We start from the raw sequence: 20927 nt of genomic DNA, 5'->3' as shown, positions 1-20927 counted from the left end.
GTGATGGTTTAAGGATAACCAACAACTCTGGAATGCTTAATGCAATTCCTGGAACTCTTCCAAAACTGGCAAGAAGCTGGTGTCTTCTGCTAGAGGAAGTGTTCTCAATCTGTGATGGTTTAAGGATGACCAACAACTCTGGAATGCTTAATGCAATTCCTGGAACTCTTCCAAAACTGGCAAGAAGCTGGTGTCTTCTGCTAGAGGAAGTGTTCTCAATCTGTTCACGGGCATCTTTGTCTCTGGCTACAACTCTGAAACTGGTGTGGCAGGTTGTGGCTCAGGCTCGCTTGATGTGACTTTGAAGCTTGTAGATGACCATCATTTCCCCCCCTGTCAGATACAAGGTGAGAAGATGGAGAAAACTCAACTGCAAGACTGTTCAATACTTTGGAACAAGTTCTGACATGTGTTTGGAATATCTTCTTGGCTGTTGATGCCCATTGCCAAGAAGCGATCCATCCAAGATGAATCTTTGTTCTTGCAGGACGTTTGTTTCTGAAGCATCTGTGTGAAGAATGGCTGGTTTTATGACAGTGCTTACATGGATGAAGATCAAAACAGTGATCTTTCAGATGGCCAACTCGGTCACAGTGTTGGCATTTTATGATCTGTTGTTGTTGTGGAAGAGGGGCAAAATCTGGAACAGCTGGAGCTGGACTGTCATAAGGAGCAGGTGAACTGTCATGAATAAATCCAGCACTCTGAAACTGAATGGGCTTGGCATAGTCTGGAATATGAAAGGACAAGTCCTTGTCATATCCAAGACCAGTTTTGTGCTTGTTGTGGACAAGCTGTTCCCAAGGTCTGATGATGGGCTTGGGAAGTGCAGTCTTAGTTTCTGCATCTGCATGTACAACTGCTGCTTTATTGGGCACTGAATGAACTTGAACAATATTAACTTGCTGTTTATGGGAGTCTGTTTCATTGTTCTGAACAGAAACAGGTTCAGAATGATGACTCCACTGCTGTAATTCTTCCTGCTGCAGTTTTGATTCAAGCTGCAAAAACTCTATCTTTTCTTGTGCATATTGCAGACATGTTTGAATGTCTGAAAGAGAGGCTTTGTTAATTTTGACTGTGCTGTTAGCAGTGGACATGATTAGAGTTCTCAATAACTCTAATATTCTTTCAAGCTTAGCCATTTTTCTACCCCTTAAAAAACCTCCAAATCCCACAGAAAAATGTAAGCTGCTAAATATCTTCAAGTTGCACAAGAAAGCCTTATAGCTTAAAGGGAAAAATCAACCAGAGATATCTTGAAACTGTCAAAATTATACAAATATCACCGAGTACTTCTATATTTAGCCAACAGTTACCCAAATCCTCTAATATTTTGAAGAAATCCTTCGACTGCTGCAAAAGAAAACTATCAGCTGCTAAATACCTTCAATCCACGATCAATGTGCATCATCACTGCTAAATACCTTCTAGATGCAAGCGGCAGGCATAAAAAATTTGTTATGGCCAACCAGATTCAACTAAGTGGCATAGAAAAAATCATTAGTGATTTTGCACTCTGCACGACTCCATTGTTACATACAGAAGCAATGCCTTTCACCAATTCGTACAAAATTATCAATAAAATATCACACTGTTAACCCTCATAACCACAGTTCAGTTAAAGTTCTAAATCTCCATGCAGAAATCCAAAATCGCCTCAGCGCACCTTGATAACCAAAATATCTGTTGGAAATTCAACTAGAAGAAAAAAGTACAAATAGAGAAACAAATCCAGGTCACTTCTTGTGGGTGGATTGATTCGATCTACACTTGATAGAAAAGCTATATATGAGCAGTCTCTCGAGCTCACACCCTGTGTAGGTCTGCGCTTCAAATTTGTTTTAGATAACATATTTATCTGCGAACAGGAATTTGGTATGGAGATAATTGTACGATCTGGTACACTACCTTTGCATAATGTATTTCCACATGAATAGGACAATTCAGTAAATGCACGTCGGAGAGGAAAAAAAACAAAAACCTGGAAGGGCAGCGGTCGGCCGGATATTCTCAAGACTTATTAATTCGCAGAGTTTTTAAACTTATTAATTCTGAATTCTATTATGCACTAGGCCCAAACTTTTCCTCAACAAAAAAATTACACCGTCTTACCTCGTAAAAATCTGTTTATATCCATGCGACTGATCTTAACAATACTCAAAAAACACTGTTTTCAAATAAAATACCAGAGTCTTCAACGCACAAAGGGAACAGCACAGTCTTCAACAAGGAGCGCACAAGTTTTTTTTTTTTTTTTTTTTTTTTTTTTTTTTTTTTTTCTTTTATCAAAGCTATTTTTCTCGAAAGAATACCCTGGTCCGGCTGTCTGTCTTTAAAACTCAGTATCAGTTCGTTGGCAACCTCCTCACTAATGATTCCTTGTGCTCGGCGAAACTTTAGTATGTCCAACAAGACATCCTCTGAAAATTCTGGATGGAACTGAATACCAAGTACAGTGTTTCCAACAACAAATATTTCAATATCTGTCTTCGCAGAATAACCCAAAACAATGCCGCACTGCTCCAAGTCTCGTTCGTTGTTCTGCAAATCTCATACACGATGTTTACATCCCGCTGCTTTACCACAAGTCCATTGTACATAGCAGATTCATGTTTACAGCCTTCAACTCAAAACAGGAGTAACGCAATCGATGCACATATGTAATACAAATGCCTCAAATAACGCACCGAATAGCATAACGAACATCACATGCATACCACGTGTTTTTCAGAAGGGAGTTATAGCATACAACCTTCAAAGGCCGGTGTTTAAAAACATTCAATGCACAGAATTGATGCCATACATATGGCAATCAATGTATTAACGCATTAATGTAGAACGCAACACCATACGTGTCAACATAAAGCATATGCACCACTCTTCAAGCACACAACCTTCATGGTCTTTAATTCAACGTATTACCAAGAATTCAACGAACAAACCTTCAACGCATACAATTTGTAGGAGCAACCAATTCAACGCAGCTATGATTTCAAGGACTCCTATGAAGAGATGAAAGCAAGCATTATCTCTTCGAATGAAACTATCTCCAGAAAGGTTATATGGCTACAGTTGTTCCCAGCTTCGGCTCAATGTATCTATCCACGGAGCACCAATACGTTTACTAAAAAAACTGAGAGGACAACATCTAGCAGAATATGAGTATTATTTGCATGGGAGAATGCACAAAGTGCAGGTCTGGCAAAGGTAACAGAAATGTCAGTGTTGGCGTTTCTGAAGGGCGAAGAGATGATTTATGACATAAAAATCGATTCAAATACCTAATTTCTCTCACGGATTAGAATTGCTCCAACATCAATAATGCGCACAATATTTATAAACAACCCATGCATTTCATACTAGAGAAATTATGCGTGCTGGAATGCAGTGCGAATTTACTAATTTTGATGCGCTGGCTAGTGCTAGAATGCAGAACGACAAGGAACAAAGTCTCTGAGAGTAACTGCAACAAATTTACCGAAGTTATTATTGAAGAAACGTAGCAGAGGCGTAATACCATGTCAGGGAATAAAGGTACATCGCAGGTGGTGCAGCGCTTTTAAATGGAGCGTATATGGACAGAGAACGCAGGTCTCATAAATAGAATATGGAAGACAGACATCTGAGAACGGCTTGGACAGATGCGTTATATGGCAGAGGCAGCGTGTCAGGAGCTCTGGAAAAGAATATGGCAAGGGCCAGGACTAACATGCACATAACAGGCCACAGAAAAACAAGCGGCTCTGATACCATGTTAAACACACATGGACAACAAGAGAGATAGGAAGGATAAATCATGCAGTACATTTTTTTATTAACAATAGATATACATTTATAGTACAAATATGTGACTCTTGGGTTTCAGATCCCAAGGTCTCTTGGACTGCTTTTGTCCATTCGGCTTCCACACTAACCCATTAGGATTAGGTGTCCAACAAAGAGGATGTGGAAGGAAGAACAACAAAGGCAGGGGGTAAATATCATCAAGGAGGAAAATCTGATCTCCATCGTATTCATTGTAATAAATATGGACATGATGCATCCACATGCAAAATCCCTTGGGAAATAATCATGCAAGAAAGCAAAGAAGACAGGTAAAACACTAGATTGAGGGAAAGGTAAAGCACTTGAATCTTCCCATTATATTGTTGTCCCTTGCAATATTTGAGTGACTGAAGATCTATTTCGTACTTCATTTGCTTCTTGGAAAGATACATGGCTTGTTTATGCAAGTGCAAACTACCACATGACCTTCTGCAAAGACATCTTTGAAGAATTTAGTGACAATATGGATGGAGTAGTATACTTTGCAGACAAGTCAAGTCTCAAGCCTTCTGGACTTGGCACCATTAGGCTTAAATTGCTTTGACTTCCTGACTTTTTTTATGCATGATGTACACTACCTTCCATAGATGCGGAGAAACTTGTTGTCCCTTGTTCACATTTGCTGGTAAGGACACTCCATTCACATGTTTGATGGCAAAGTTGAGATAAAAAAAGGCATCAGACAACATAGTTGCCATGGCTGGAATAGAGGAGGAAAGAGTGCTAAAGCTACAAGGAACGTCTACTCATGCACAAAGCTTTGCATAAATTTCTTAGTACAATGAAGGTACATTGTCATTCTGTCTTCTATGGCTTGTAAGATTTGAACATCTTAATTATGACATTCTTCATTTGTTGAAAAGAAATGGTGTTTTTGGTTTGCCAACTATTCTAAGGAAACTGAAGCAATGTGATGCTGGTATCCTGGAAAACATAGCAAACACACATTTCATGCTTCTTCCAGAGCACATAGAAAGCTTGCATTGATTCATTAAGATTTGTGCAGCCCTATGTCTGTTTCTTTTGCAAATGGAAATAAATATCTTACTCGTATAGGCTGGCTCTCTTTGTATTGATAATGTAAAATAATATGCTTCAAACGAATTTGAAAACCATCTTCACCAACATGGGATTTAACATCAAACAAATGTACCATACAATCCCCAAAAAAATAGTGTATCTAAAAGAATGAACATGATTATCTTAAATATGGTTCGCTTAATGATGTTTTAAAAAGATGTAAAGTTGATGTTTTGGGTTGGTGCAGTTCTATGTGCAATGTATATCGAAAACATATGTCCATCTCATGCTCTTAAAAACAAGACTCCTTAGGAAATGTGGTATGGCCACATTCCTCCTGTAAATTCCTTCGGTAAGGCATTTCAGGATCTTTGGTTCCACCTGCTATGCCCTGATTCCTAAGGAACAAAGAAACAAACTTGGTGTAAGGAGCTGAAAGTGTATCTTCGTAGGGTACTCAGATACCACCAAAGCATATCATCTATACGATGAGGTAAATAAGAAGTTTATATTGTCTAAAGATGTGATTTTTCTTGAATATTCCAAGACTGACAATATTGTTGGGCAACAACTTGATCGTCTGGACAAATTTAGTCATGCAAAAACAGTTTGATGAGTTTGATAATGAGATTCCACATCTAGTAGGGGGTGTTATCACAATAAACTTTTCACATTTTTAAAATATTTTTCGGAAAATGTTGACAGTTGTAGTGTCAGTATTTCAATAGGGATAATTTCTTGATAGTAGGGCAGCAGGGCTGTCAACATTTTTGGAAATTTGAGTAAACAAGAAGAGAAGTTTGCAGTCATTTTCCAAGCAACCAAAGGACTCAAATCTTACATCGGACCCTCTCTATTGGAAAGTGCTCTGAAAAAGCTTTCCAACAGTGTGTAGAAGTCCAAAAATTGACCCCTAGATCAAAAGATATGGCTTGTTGAAGTTTAAGGGTTTGAAGCCTTTGAAAGGAAGGAAAAAGAGCGTATCGGAGGTTCGAGAGATATCGCATATCACATATTGGAGGTTCATGGTGAATTAGCGAATCAACAATTAGCGTGGTCTAGGACACATTGGCCGCTTGGCGCATCGAAGCATATCAACGATCGGCGATCGCATATCGGTGTTTTTTCAAGGTGACAACTTTAGAATGTTGTGATATGCGAGTGCCGATAGTGTTAAACTGTTGGGGAATGCCGAAACAGATTAACAAAGAAAGTCATCGCAAAACCAAAGCAAGACTAGCCTTTTCTCTCTCCTCTAGCGAGACGTGTGGCGAAATACGATTGGTTCTGATAAAGGTACGTGGCATTTGATGTTAGCATGACGTGGCAGTACGACAGACACATGGCAGACAATTTTGGCGTTTTGAGGGGTTGTAAGGGGACAAATTAGGGTGACACATGTCACTACTCACGAGGTGCCACGTGGCAATGATGATGTCATAATCAGAGGTCGCAAAGGGATATCAGCGTTTTGTAACACTTGCCACTTTAAAAAACCCCGATTGAAAAGTTTCGATAGAGGGGCTGGCGTGCGGTCGTTAAGACTTAAAGAACTCATGCGCTAAAGAAGTTTACAAAGGAAAACAACCCCTAACAGCGAATAGAAGCCTTAGCACCTCAAGGCTAGGCGATATGGTCATAGCCGTCGGTCTTATGGCAAAGCAAATGCGGGAAAGGGCTAAACAAAAGGCGACCAAAGGAACACTAGAACTCGCTGTTTTGTAATGTCTTTTAATTAAAAAGTACCGACAAGTAAAGCTTCGATTGTGTAACGCGGAAGGTAAGAAGATGAATGGGTAGGCAGCGACAAGGAGCAAAGCACAAGGGGCCAAGGAATATTGGTGAAACAATAAAGTGGAGATTTCTCCGATAAGAAAGTATAGAGAATTGAAGGCGTATGAGTCAATAGCGTTTGAATCGCAGGAAAAGAGGAATGGAAGTTTGGAATGGACAATCAACAAGTTTGCGTGAAGGCAACTACAACCACTCTATCTGCTTTCTCTAAGAATTCCAGATATATTTGAGGAACTAGAGTCCTCTTTCCTCCAAAGGATAGATGACAATTATGCAAATACTGATACTTTTCCTCAGTATGAAATTTTTGAGAAGTTTGCAGATTGGAGATTTCAAGAAGGAAAATGCAGAAAAATTCAAGTCACCAGAGTATCTCAATGCATACAAAGATCCCTCCAGTATTTAAAAACATATGCTTATCAGTGGGATTTTCATAGTTTGAGAATGAGAGACAGCATAGAACCAAATCCTTTTTCTCAAATATTCAGTCATGAAACGATTGGTAATTCTGAATCCGGTAACAATCAAGAGTTAATCAAACAGCATGCTGAATGGTTTCATGAGTTTGGAAATCTGAGGTTGGCTGAAAAAATTCAAATTCTTAATAAAATGGATAGCCTGCAAGGACAACCAAAAGCCTTAAAATTTGCAATTAATCAAAGGGCTTTAATCACCATCTCAATTATATCTCCAAATTGGAACAATAATGTCATCCACATCATTAGTCTGATGATCTCTAAAAGAATATGCACTTCAATAATTTTTGAGTTAGGATGGCAGCATAAAGACTGTTTGAGCGAAAACTGCAGGTTGTGGGTACAACACTCTATTGAAAGCTCCACTAATATGTTTCAGATATTTAAATGGGAATCATTAGATGGGATAGAATTGGCAGTACAAAGATCACCAGCAGCACGAAATGCATTTAAAGATTCTTTTCTAGATATTGAAATAAGTGCTCTTCCTTTTTTGAACAAGTGGGAAAAACAGGAGTTGATGCATACACCACTACAACCAGGACTTCACAGAATCAAAACAAATATCATGAAAGGAGAATCGTCATCTGCAGCATCTCACAGTATGACAAGATCGCCAAAAGAAAAAGGAGAAATGACAGATGCACAAGATCCAAACGAAGGAATCGAAGAACAGTACAACCGACTTATGAATAGATACCATCGACAGCTCATTGATGAGTACGAGCCATCTGCCGGATCGTCCGAAGAAGATTTATGGGAGACAAGGAGTCCCACAGGACCTTGGTAAAAGAAGATCGTAGCATAAGAATCTCTTGTCAGCAATGTAATAATGTTGGTTACATGTTGTGACAGGAATCTTTTGTACAAAAGAAAGATTGAGTAGACACCGTCGGTGGAAAAAGATACCGACAGGACCCTCAATTATTTCTATCTTATGTCATGTCTTAGCTAAGTTTAGATTCGTTTTAGGGCTATTTAAGAAAGGGTCTACATGAGTTCAGGCATCGTTCGATTGAGAGCATGTGTGTTGTAATGAACTCTGAGACACTTCTGTTGTAATAAGCTTTGTATTCTGTTCTTGCTTTTTATTAATATCGAAGCCTTCTGGGCCGTCTGTCTGAGGACAGTTCTGCACGTCTGAGGATAGTTTCTGTTTTCCGAAAGAGGTTGAACTGTAAGGCGCTGGAGTAAAGACCCGTGGAGAGAGGTCGTGGAAGACTCGTGCATGTTCCCTGAGGAGAAGAACTAGAGAGTCAGACTCTTATTTCCAGAAAGCTGCGATAAGAAGTAAGTTCTGTATACCAATAGCTTCATATTGTTTGAATGCTGAATTCAAGACTCTGAGTGTCCAGATCATTTCATCTGTGTAGATGCTAGACCATAAATCAGATAAGCTTCTGAAGAAAAGCTTAACTTTCATATTTGGTAAAGAAAATACTTTCACCAAGTTTTCATCAAGGCCTAGAGATATACCCAGATTTTTTGACTGCCATGCTTGGCATTTTCTGATCCACCAATTCCTTCTTAGTCTAAAACCAACCAATTTCTTGATTTCATCTGTGACAGAACTTGCATAATTTTCTAAGATTCGAAATCTATCTACAAAGGTTGCAAAACTATCATCTGCAGGGCCTTTTCCTGGGATCTCAAAAACTGAATATTTACAGGTTATGAACATTTTGCTCATGTCTCTGGTTAGAACGTCTGTCAAGAAATTCGAGTTACCTGGTATCCACTCGACGTCAAACTCAAACTGCTGAAACCAGATTTGCCAGGCTAAAATCCTGCCCTTTGCAAGTTGTCTTGAAATCTTTGCTGTCAGAAAATATTTAAAATTTTTGGAGTCGGTTCTTATTAAAAACTTGACCGGGGTTAGATATACCTCAAACCGCTGAATCCCGTTGAAGATAGCTAATGTTTCCTTTTCAGCTATGAAGTAATTTTTCTGACTTGCTGTAAACTCTCCAGAAGCATATCCACACAGGTTTTCTTCAATCTCTCCTTTACAATTTCTTCTTTGTTCTAACAATACAGCTGACCAAAAATTAAGAGAAGCATCAGTTTGCAAAATTAATAAACCATCACCTGGTGGTTGAAGCTTTGGTAACCGCTGACATTCTTCTTTAAGTTTCTTTACTGCTTCAGTTGCTTCTTCTGACCATCCTCCGTCGCTGTGTCTCCTTATAGCAGCTGTCTTTTCTGAGAGTTTTGGAATGTATTTGTGCAAGTAATTCAGAACTCCAATAAACCTTTGAATTGCCTTTTTGTCCTTCAGTTCATCAGGAAACTGTGTTAATTTTGTTAACACATGGGGTTGCATTTGAATAGAACCATTTGCAACATTTATCCCCAAAAAATCAATGCTATCCTGAAATAAGGACATCTTTGTTTCTGACAAGACTATACCATGCTTTTTAACTTCTTCAAGAAAAATTTCTAGATGTTTCAAATGAGTATTTACATCTGGACTATGAATCAAAATATCATCTATATATGTAACTATAAAATCATATTTAGCAAAAATATAATCCATCCTTCTTTGGAAGAAAGCTGGAGCGTTCTTCAACCCAAATGGAACAACTTTCCACTGATAAAATCCTGCTGGACATATGAAGGCTGTTTTGTGTCTGTCCTCTGGCTGAATCTGTATCTGATAATAACCTGACTTCATATCAAATTTACTGAACACCTTACTATGTTGAATCTTTTGCATAATTACTTCTGGTCTGGGCAATGGGTAATTAAAATTCTGAGTAATTGCATTAAGAGGTTTGTAATTGATAACCATCCGTGGTTTACCTCTTACTATCTCAGAATGATTTCTTACTAGAAATGCAGAACAGGCATAATGAGATTCACTGATTTCTATTAACTGCATCTTTAGTAGTTCTTGAATTTGATTCCTCATTTCTTGTTCATCTGATGGTGTGCAAGGAATCACTTTACCTTTTACTCCATTGTCATGTAAGGTGACTATCTCCTGCATCGGACTTTCAGTTTCCCAAAACTGTTGTGGGTTGTTCGAACAACTTTTCAGAAGTCTCTGGTATATATCTCTCTGTTCTGTAGACCAGTTTTCTTCAATGCATGCTGATTGTTTATTTATCTTTTCTGCTCTGGCTTCATAGATTTGTAGGACCTCTTGCCAATCATTTGAATCTTTAGTCGGCCTTCTAGTTCCTACTTTCTTTTGTCTATTCTCATGCCTAGCTTCAGAGTTTGCAATGCTTAGTCTAGGCACAGATATAGCCTTTTTCTTCAGATTTATTATCAGCTTATCTTGGCTGATAGTTACTGGAAGCACAGAATTTATAAATGGCATGCCTAACATCAAACTTGCTGAAGGGTCATAGTGCTGAATTGCTGAAATTTTTACAATACTCCCTCCAACTTTTAAAGAAATATTGTCTACATAATGTGTGAGCTGGACAGATCCTCCAATTGTTTCTGAAACTAGTATATTTTTTAATGGTTTCCAGAGAGATTTGAACAAAGATGGTCGAGCTAGATTATTTGATCCTCCAGTATCTACAAATGCATCTACTGAAATCCATTCATTTCTGACTTGAACTTCTACTGGAATATAAATCAAGCTCTCTGTTTTCACAATCTTTTTCAACAAAGTATTTTGTTCATTTCTTGTAATCTCTGGCAGAGGTATACTAGTTGATGGTGCAATTTTCTTTTCAAATGGACATAAAGAATTGAATTGAGGTAAAGGTGATGCAATTTGTTTACCTCTATTTGTCTTCTCTGATACTTCTGTTCCTTCTGATCCTTCTTCAGAAATTGATTCTGAGTCTGAAATATCTTCTGTCTCACTTGATGATACCACAGTTGAAGAACTTTCTATATCACTATAGTGCTGTTCACTATAAAAATCATCATCAGAACAATTTGTACAAATATTCATTTTCTGTACAGGTTCTTCCTCTTCATTATCTGAAACTTCTGTAAGAATATATACATCAGAAATTTCTTCATCTGATTCTACTACAGACCAATCATCTTGAAACTCTTCAATATCTATACAAGCTTTAAGTTTACTAGATGATTTCTGAGGACACTTTCTAGCAAAATGTCCTTCTTTTTTACAAATGAAACAACAATTGTTGTTTCTTGGAGCTGTTCTCTTTTTCAAATATCTGAATTTTCTGAAAGGTCTCTTTGGGTTCGATACTCTTTTGGGTTTGTATCTACCATACCTTTTATATTTCTTCTTCTTTGATTTAAAAGGCGTCCATGGTAATACAGTTCTGCAGACATCTGAACTCGGGGTGATGTCATGCGCCTTCTTCTGCCAACACAAATATTTGACCTTTTCTGACACTCTAAACAGAAGATCAACCCAATAAACTTGTTCTAAACTTCTCATCTGAACCTCAAGATCTTTCATAATCAGATCTCCTAAGTTTCCTGGCAACTTTGACAAGAAAGAAACTTTTTGAGCAATATCATTAAACAGATTAGCTTTAAAGACTTTAGCCATAAATTCTTTGCCAAATTGATCTAAATATTTTAGATCTTTAAGTTCCATGCGGCTAAGGTCAGTCAATAGTTGTTTCTTTTCATCTTTTGGTTCTGGAATGAATTGAGTTTTTAACAGCATTTCAAATGTAGCTAATCCTGCTTCCATGACTGCTATTCTCTCTGCCTCTGATCCTGCCATCCACCAATCAAACACTATCCCTGCCATCCTCTTTTCTGCTAAGATCATGATAGACACATTGTCTAATCTTGTTGTGACCTGCATTTGATATAAGGCTCCTATCCAGATTCTAATAGACTCACCAGGATTGGATGAGTTATCTAGATCTAGAATGTAACCACCAGAATTTGTAGCAAACAGATCTTCTTCAACTCTAGGGTACTTAGCTTCTCTTAGGATGTGAGCTTTGTTTTGATTCTTTATTGATGGCATAATAAAGGATGGAAATTTTATTGCAGCTTGTTCTAATGACATGACTTCCTTCTTAGATTCAAAAGGTTTTTCTGCTTTAAACGTTCTAGAAGATCCACTGGTTAATTTTCCAGTGTCTCTGGAAGTCCCTTCTCCATCACTTGTTTCTGGTACTTCTTCTTCTAAATCCCAGTAATTTGGGGCTGTCATATCTACATGAAATTTTGGGATTTTCTTACCCTTCTTCTTCATTTTTCTTTTTCTTCTCTCCTCTCTTTCTCTCTTCTCTTCTTGTTGCTCTTCATACAACAATTTTAAATTTTCATTTATCAGATCTGCTTGTTGTCCTAAATTGTCTAGAACATTTTCAGCATGAGAACACCAAGTAGTCAAATAATTTCCTACTTGATATACTTGTTCCAAATCATTGGGCTCTTGTGATTCATGTTCTAGGAGAGGTGCACAATCTGCTCTGGTAGCAGGCTGTTTGGACATTGAAGAAGAGACACAAAACTTTGTTTTTGGTGGCCATTTTCCTCCTCTTACAAATCTTTTATTTGCATATCTATATTCTTCCATAGGTGGATAATTCTGTACATGAGTTCTAAACATTTTATTTACAGCGAGAAAAGGTTTCTCTTCAGGTATATACAATTGTTTTTCAGACCGGGGTGTGCTTGCGGAAGTAGACGACTGTTCTTCTGGTATAGATAACTGTCTGTAAAAAGACCTTCTTCCACTTTGGACTGGACTTTCTACTGGTAATACATGTTTCTCTGGCAAGACTATTGGCTTGGGAATCCTAGGGTAAATGGACTGATTTGGAATAATTTTTACCCCTCCATCTTCAAGAGCCAATCTTTTAATTTTTCTGCTTATATCATCGGAAGCCAAAGACTTATATTGGATATACCAGTGATCGGGTAATGTTTCTTTGTCATAATGCATAAAAGGCAGAGGATCAACATTAATAAACAAATTTCCAAATTTGAAGGCTAAAGATTTTCTACCAGAGTTGAAGAAGAACGAAGAAGCAGTTTTGATGGATTTTTGTAGAGGGACCTATTATGTTAGTAGAAAAGCTAAAACTACAGTTTTGGGACCTGTTCTACTTTCAAGGGAGGTAGTTGACAGATATTTCTTTTGCCTGAATGCAAGCATATTTTCCTATAGTTATTCTAGGACATACAGGATATTTTTAAGTTTATCTTTTGCATACATGAACTTGAAAGATATTTAAAATATCTCTGTTTCTGTAATTATGTGAGGACTATTATTTTGTAAAATTGTTATGTAAAGCACTATATAAACAATTTATGAATATGTAAACAGGGTTGGCTTTATGAGAAACACTTGTAGTCCAAATATATTTGAGCAATCTTGAATGTATTCACAGTGTTTAATGAGAAGTTAGTAGGAAATTCATGTGTTGCTTCTCCCTGTCAGTATTTTCTCTGTTATATAATTGTCTTCTTCCATGTCTGAGAATGTTAGTTTATGAGATTGAATTTCATTGATGCTCCTCTCTTAAATTATCAGTGATTAATATTTGTTATTTTGGTCATCTATAAACTCTGTTTTCTTCCAGTCCTTTCTTCCAAATCACCCAAATAGTCAAAGGACTTGTGACTTTCATGCTTTGTACAACCTTCTCATTTGAGCTGTGATCTCATTTGTTTAATCGCTGGACTCCATGCCCAATGGTTTTGAAGACCACCCAACCAATTTATCCATAGATCTAAATCTGGCCACCTGAACTCAATTACACAAAACCTTCTACTACAATGACCATAGGGTTGTCGAGTTTTACGGAAAGATCCCTCTTTGGGTTGAAGGGCCAACTTCAACCTAAAAGGGGTTTGAGGTTACCTTAGTTATTTCGTTCCACAACTAGGGAAAGTGATAATAGGGGGATCCCTATCCTGGATCAATCTATGGAAATCTCTTTCTGAAGCACCTCCCCCCGTCATGAAGTTCCAACCACTTCTTCAGATTATGAAGGCCATTTGAGTGACGTGATTGAGAGGATTGGAAGGCTAAATCTTTATGCAACCCATCTTTGTCAACAAAGCAACTTGGACCATGTTAGAAAGGTCCTCCAAAATGGCTCGTTAAAACACTTGAAAGTGTTCATCCTAATGAGGTTGGAAAGACAAGAACTAGAAGTTCGACCAGACAAAGTAGAGGTGATGTAGATGATTCTGATTCATATGATGATATGGATGTTTCTTATGATTGTGAATTAAATTTGTCTACTAATTTTGAACCAATTTCGTTTTAAGAAGCTGGTTCTCATTATTAGTCAAGGTTGTCATTGATGTCAATATGACATTGTTGAAAATGGCAGACTGTAAGAGTTGGATTTTGATTGCTACATATTGCCCTAACATTTGTGATGTTGCCCTATCCTCATTGAAGACTCTCTTTATGCCCTTGTCCTTGGAAACCCTAGGTCTATGTAAAAAATGTCCTTATGTTAAAACCCTAACCTTAGCATGATTAAAGAAACCCTTGACATGTACCCTAGGCATACCCTAATGAAAAATCTCCAATGATGAATCTACTTGTTAATACAACCCTAAAGACTATTTCTAAACGCTAATCCTAAATTCCTAAACCCTAAGTTACTATGTCCCAAATTACAAATACCATACACTATCCAAGTACTACCTATACACAAAAATATTAACCATACCCTAACTCTTGAAATATATATGCAAGGAATATATATAGGGGACATATATACTTGAATGTTTCACTAATCTAAAATCATTAGGCATTATCTATATATATATATATATATATATATATATAAAGAGGTTACATTGTTAGGTAATGGACCCCACAACAACTCCTAAAATGCTGATTTCTAACAATACATATTTAAACAATGTACACATTGGACACTAGAGTTATGTGTTTCATGTGAACGCTGAACGTGTTTAATATTTGTGGGCTCCAGTAAATCAAGTTGTCTTCTCTAAAGATGACATATCTCTCTCATTAAATTTTATATAAATACAAAATAAATTAACTCACTCAAGCTGTGCATATTAGACAAGAAATATCGAGAGAAGAAATACAGTTCACATCTTGTGAACTAAATATGATAAACGAAATCAAGAGGGCCTACGAAACGGTTTGCAAAGGGCCTACGAAATTGGATTGAAATCCTCTCGAAGTTGAAGAAGAAAATCTTATCGGACCTATTAAAACCGTTCTACGGACCTATTGACACATCATATGCATTGCTACTTGAAGACCGTTCTGGGTTGAATATCGTTTAACTGCTACAACAACATGTGGAGCCTCAGTACCTCAGATTTGTGAGAGGATTAAACTGCGGAGACTCAGGCTTCGAACCTCCAATCACAAGTCTGTGATAACTTCGGCCCTGTGGAGCTGTAGGTCTCGACCCCTCTTGGGAGCAGTCTTCAACGATTTTCTTTTTAGGGGTATACTCAGATTGACTTTGTGCCTTCCTTGGCATCAGTTTTGAAGATCATCAAAGCATTCATTTTGCATATTTTAACACAGAGTTTGGAATTGTTTTGGGCTGAATTTGAAGATCCCTTGAGCTGCTTTGGAGCATTATTGAATACCTCTTGGAGCAATCTCTTGAAGCAAATTTGAAGAGTATTTTAAGGATACTTGAGAAAGACTAGAATTAATCAATTGTGCATTTTCTAAAGCAATTGTACTATTGCAGGTAGCCCTAAAGCATCTCAAGGTATTCTTGAAGTATTGTTTGGAGCACCCTTAAAAACATCCTTGTGGCAAAATCTTGAAGTGAAGACATCTAGTTGAACCATCCCTTGAAGACTGTTGAGTCTAGCCAAGAGGAGTTGTTGTATTATTGATCTATTGCAGCTAGTCTCTCTAAGCATCTTGTAGAAACATTGTTGAAGAACTAGAGTTGTGAGCAAGCATTATTCGAAGACCTCCTTGAGCAGCTTATTGGTATCACTTGAAGCAACCTATTGAAGAACCCTTGAAGACATTGTGAAGTACTCGAAGAATTGTTTTGAAGGCCCATGATGAAACCCTCATGAGGTGAGCTTGAGAATTTTGTTTGGGTTGTCATTGAGCTAAGTTCTTTGGAGATCAAGGACATTTTTGAAGCTGAAGATTGATAGGGCTCGTTGAAGAAGACATTGAGAGTCGTGAAGTATAACCAAATATATTTTAACGAAGTAAAGCAAGGGTTGCAACCCAAGAGGTTGGAGCCTCAAAAAGACAAGGTTGGTGCCTTGGAGGATAGGGTTGGAGCCCTAGAGGATCAGAGTCCTCCAGAAACCAGGTTGGAGCCTGAACTAGATATAGGGTTGGAGCCCTTGAGGTTGGTGCCTCAAAATTTACAAGGTTGGAGCCTTGGAAGTCCAAGTCGGTGCTTAGCAAATACAGGTTGGAGCCTGGGAGATTGAAGATCAGTGTCTTCATCTAGGGTTGGAGCCCTACATATATTGTACTTGATTTATTGTAAAGAAGAAATTAATAAAAACATTTATTCTTATTGTTCATTTTCTGTTCTAAATATAAGTGATCTAACTGGTAAAAATAACAATTGAAAAGAAATACTGATTCACTCCCCCTCTCAGTATTTCCAAGACTCATGATGAATGGAAAGAAGCAATGCAAGCGTATGATACTCATAAAGAATGGAAAATGGAACCTGGTGAACCCTCCATTTGGAACCAAACCAATTGGCTGCAAGTGTCTTCAAGAACAAGTATAAATTAGATGGCTCACTTGACAGGCACAAAGCAAGGCCTGTGGAAAAAGGATTTACACAAAAAGAAGGGGTTTGTTATGAGGAGACCTTTCCTCCCACAACAAAATTGGCCACCATCTAAACTCTCTTTGCCTTGGCAGCTCAAAATGGATGGAAAGTCCATCAAATGGATGTAAAGATTGCTTTCTTGAATGGAGACTTGAAAGAAAATGTTTTTATGTCTCAATCATAAGGTTTTGTTGTGAAGGGACAAGAACAAAAAGTATACAAACTCATCAAATCCTTGTATGGCCTAAAACAAGCACCACGAGCCTGGTATGAAAAATTGATTAAGCATCTTTTGAAATTAAATTTCAAACACTTTAATCTTGATGATGCAACTTTATTTGTCAAGAAAGTTGGCAAAACTATTGTCTATCTTGTGGTATATGTAGATGATCTGTTGATAATAAGGAACAATGAAAATTATATTGCATCCATAAAGAAAGAATTGAAGAAAGGATTTGAGATGATAGATTTGGGACACCTTCATTACTATTTGGGCATTGAAGTGACCCAACATCCAAGATATATATTCCTCTCTCAAAAGAAGTACATTGGAGAATTGTTGAACAAGTTTGGCATGGTTGAATGCAATCCTTTGTCCACTCCAATGGAACAAAATCTGAAGCTCACATCTAAAGAAGGAAATGAATTTGAGGATGTAAGTAGGTATAGATAGCTCGTGAGAAGTCTTATCTACCTCACCACTCCCAGACCAAATATTTCATTTCCTGTTGGAATCCATTCTAGGTTTATGCAAAAGCCTTGTGAGGGACATTGGTCTGTTGCGAAAAGAGTTCTAAAGTACTCAAATATTCACAGGTGGATGATTTCAGCTTGATTGGATATTCTAATTCAGACTTTGATGGAGATAAGGAAAATTGAGTGTCTATGTCAAGCTATGTTATGAGTCTTGGATTAGGAGCTGTCTCCTAGAGGTCACGCAAACAACTAGTTCCAACAGATTCCACAACAGAGAAAATATGTGGCAACTGTAGAACCAACCAAGGAGATTGTGTGGCTCAAGAAAATTCTTGAAGATTTGCAGGAGAAACAAGTGAAATCTACTCCTCTTCTGATTGACAATATTTATGCAATTAAATTTGCCAAAAATCCCAAATTCCATGATCGAACTAAACATATCAACACAAAGTATCATTTGATTCGACATCATGTAGAGGCCACGACTATTCACCTACGAACATTGTTCCACGAATGAGCAAATTGCTGACACTTTCACTGAAGCACTTGGAAGAGAAAAGTTTGAAAGATTCAGAATGATGCTTGTACTCACAAACACCCCTTCAGATTAGGGGGCGGGGGGGATGTTAGACATCTAATCCTTGGGGATTGGGCAAAAATATGTAAATTGAGAAATTCGATCAGTTAGAATAGGAAAAGTCTTGGAATTGGAATACCAAAGGTTACCATTGTACTTGTATATAATGATATTCACCTTAATGGATTGCATACATTGGGAGTTACTTTCCTGGCCTAACAATTTTGATTTGTTGATGTATCATGTTCATGTTGAACTGTTTTTTTCCTTTTTCTTTGTAAAAACTGGAGTCTTATTCTATGAATTCTGTTGGTTCAATAGTTTATTCTATTTTGTTTGGCAAATTTGTTGATTATTAAGTTTTTGTCTTGTACACTTCTGTGCTTTTATTTTTCATTTTTTAACGAATCTGCATCTGGTGTCTTGGCTAACTTTTTGTGTTGTTTATTTCTTAACAAATCCGTATTTGCTATCTTGATCAGAGCTAGCATTTTTAAACTATTAAATGCAGAATCTTTCATTTGTTATACTGTGCTTCTGATCATACTATGTTTGAATTAGTTGCAAAGGCACACGGAGAGATCTTTTCAAGTACATGGTTTTCAAAATCAATATCTTAGCAAACTTATTTTGATTCCTTTTCCAAATGTATTCCATTGCCCACAAATTCTTTGAGGAAGAGTTAGGACCAAAGTCTGTTTCTTCCGAATCATTTTGTTTATCTGATTCATTCTCTTTCGTTGAGTCCACTGTAAAGATAAAATATTCTTTTTTTTAATAATAATTTGAATAGCTGCAAAGTCCTACTTCATTTTAAAAGTGATATGATTTCATTTTATTATAGAAGTTTCAATGTAATTCCATTATGTTTTCAAACGTGAAAGGATAAGTGTATTTTTGTTATTGGAAGTAAAGAATCATTTTTTGAATTATTGATTAGTATAAATCCTTGTGACAGAGTGAAAGGGGATCTATTTGAGATTCCCATGATGAAATTTTCCTTGCTCCATTGGCCATATTAACTTCTTTTTGACATTCATTCATTTCTTTATTATTGTTTTAAAATGTTCTTAAAACACTAGTTTATTTACCAAAAATACAAAGGATGACTATATGCCAAATTCAAGTTTAAAAACAGGTGGCTCCAAAATCAAGGAAAAATTTAACACTTGGCAAAGTCTCTCTGAACAGGTTGAAAATTATTGGGAAGAGTTGCGTTCCTGCATATATTCAACCCTTTTTCCAGTAGAAATAAATAAAAAGAATAGAAAATCCCAAAGAAGGGATTAAAAAGAATAGAGAATCCCGAAGAAGGGATTGAGATAAAGTAAGGGGAAAATGGAGGAACATACAAAATAGTGGAATTCATGTCAAAATTTAAGGATACTAGCGTTCATAGGTGTAGAATGGAAAGCTTGAATGCCATTCATATCTAAAACAAGTAGTTTGTTAGGAGATCCGAGAAACAAATGTGCATGGTCAATCAGAGATGGTGAGATAGGGTGGCGATTGTTATAATAGGTTGATGAATGCTTATTTTGTGATCCATAACTCTTTGGAAAATTGCCATATTTTCCTATTAATTGCCGATTTATTTATTTACAATTATCCTATTTGTTCCATAATTATTAATTTATAACTTCCCTATTTATATCCTATCTACATTACAAAAATTGAGTTCTGTAGTTTGACAAGAAAAAAATGGATATTGATATTTATCATAATGCCAAATTTAAGTTGATTCCTTTTCATTCATGCAGGTAGATGTTGCAGAGCTACGGCAGAAAATGCAACAGTTGGAAGCCTTACAGAAGGAAGTAGAGTTGCTGCAGCGCCAGAAAGCTGCATCTGATCAAGCTGCAGCAAATGCTGCACGGAGACAAAACTCAGGTGGAGTTTGGAGTTGGATTGCTGGGAGTCCGCCAGAGACAAAGTCTGTGGAAGCTTGAATATATTCTTAAATGTAGATTATTGCTCTAGTGCAAAGCGATTTCTTGTTATTCTTTTTTATTAGCAATATATTCATATTGAATTTTATGTCACCAGCACCAGTGATTATATCGGAATTATCCAGTAATTTGCAAATTTTGAATTGTTCATCTTGAAATGAAATATGCAATACTATTCTTGTAAATGCTGAACGCACGCATCTAATTGAGCCAAATAAGATTTATGTCTGAGCATTCTAAGTGCTTAGTGTTGTCTTTATGGCAGACATGTCATGTATGCTGCCAACTATTTTTGGATGTAATTTTTACAAAATAATTCTTGTTCATGACAACCATTACGAGATTTATTCAGTTTCTTGGTTCTACAATGTTAATTTCAAGCATTAACTAACTGGTGGAAAAGGCCATTTTCCTTCTAGGCTGTGGTTGAAATTATGTTCTATTGCAAGGAGAGGCACGCGTATGTGTTTTCAAGTTACTCTGGGTAGTTCTATAGATAGGTTAAACTACTGGAAAGGTCTATTTTCCTTCTAGGCTGGATGAAATTATCTTCTGTTGCGAGGACAGGCACGAGAATGTGCTTATATAGAAATGTTAACTGCTTTTAATTCTCAGATAATAGTTTCTCATTCCATGTATTAAACATTCCAAGTGAGGATGCTAGTACCTTGCCAGCCCCCCTGGTATCGCATCTAGTTTTCTGGATGGAGGATGGTTGTAACCACCAGCAAAAGTATTGGCTGGTAGCCCTAAGCACCTCAATGAGATTTAATCCTGAGACCTATGAACTTTCTCTCAAGATCATCTACCAATCATGCTAACCCTTGGGGCTGATGGGTTGGATGCTTTTATTATTTAAGTCATAAGTGAATTATAGTTTAGGTACTCTGTTCCTGTCTGCCCA

General features: G+C 37.1%; 1 protein-coding gene across 1 annotated transcript in view; it reads left to right on the top strand.

Annotated features, from left to right (window-relative positions):
• ACBP4 (acyl-CoA binding protein 4) overlaps positions 1 to 20374 on the top strand; it is a 113724-nt gene extending 93350 nt beyond the window's left edge. The window contains exon 18 of the mRNA XM_089402573.1: positions 19835 to 20374. Within this exon, the coding sequence (XP_089258699.1) occupies positions 19835 to 20023 (189 nt within the window). The 3' untranslated portion in view covers positions 20024 to 20374. The remainder of the gene's footprint in view (positions 1 to 19834) is intronic.
• Positions 20375 to 20927: the final 553 nt, after the last annotated feature.

Source organism: Pinus tabuliformis, chromosome 2_1, assembly GCF_031772625.1.
Source record: "Pinus tabuliformis cultivar Carrire ecotype Pingquan chromosome 2_1, CPIR1, whole genome shotgun sequence".
NCBI classification, from domain to species: domain Eukaryota; kingdom Viridiplantae; phylum Streptophyta; class Pinopsida; order Pinales; family Pinaceae; genus Pinus; species Pinus tabuliformis.
This window is presented reverse-complemented; position numbering and strand designations above follow the sequence as displayed.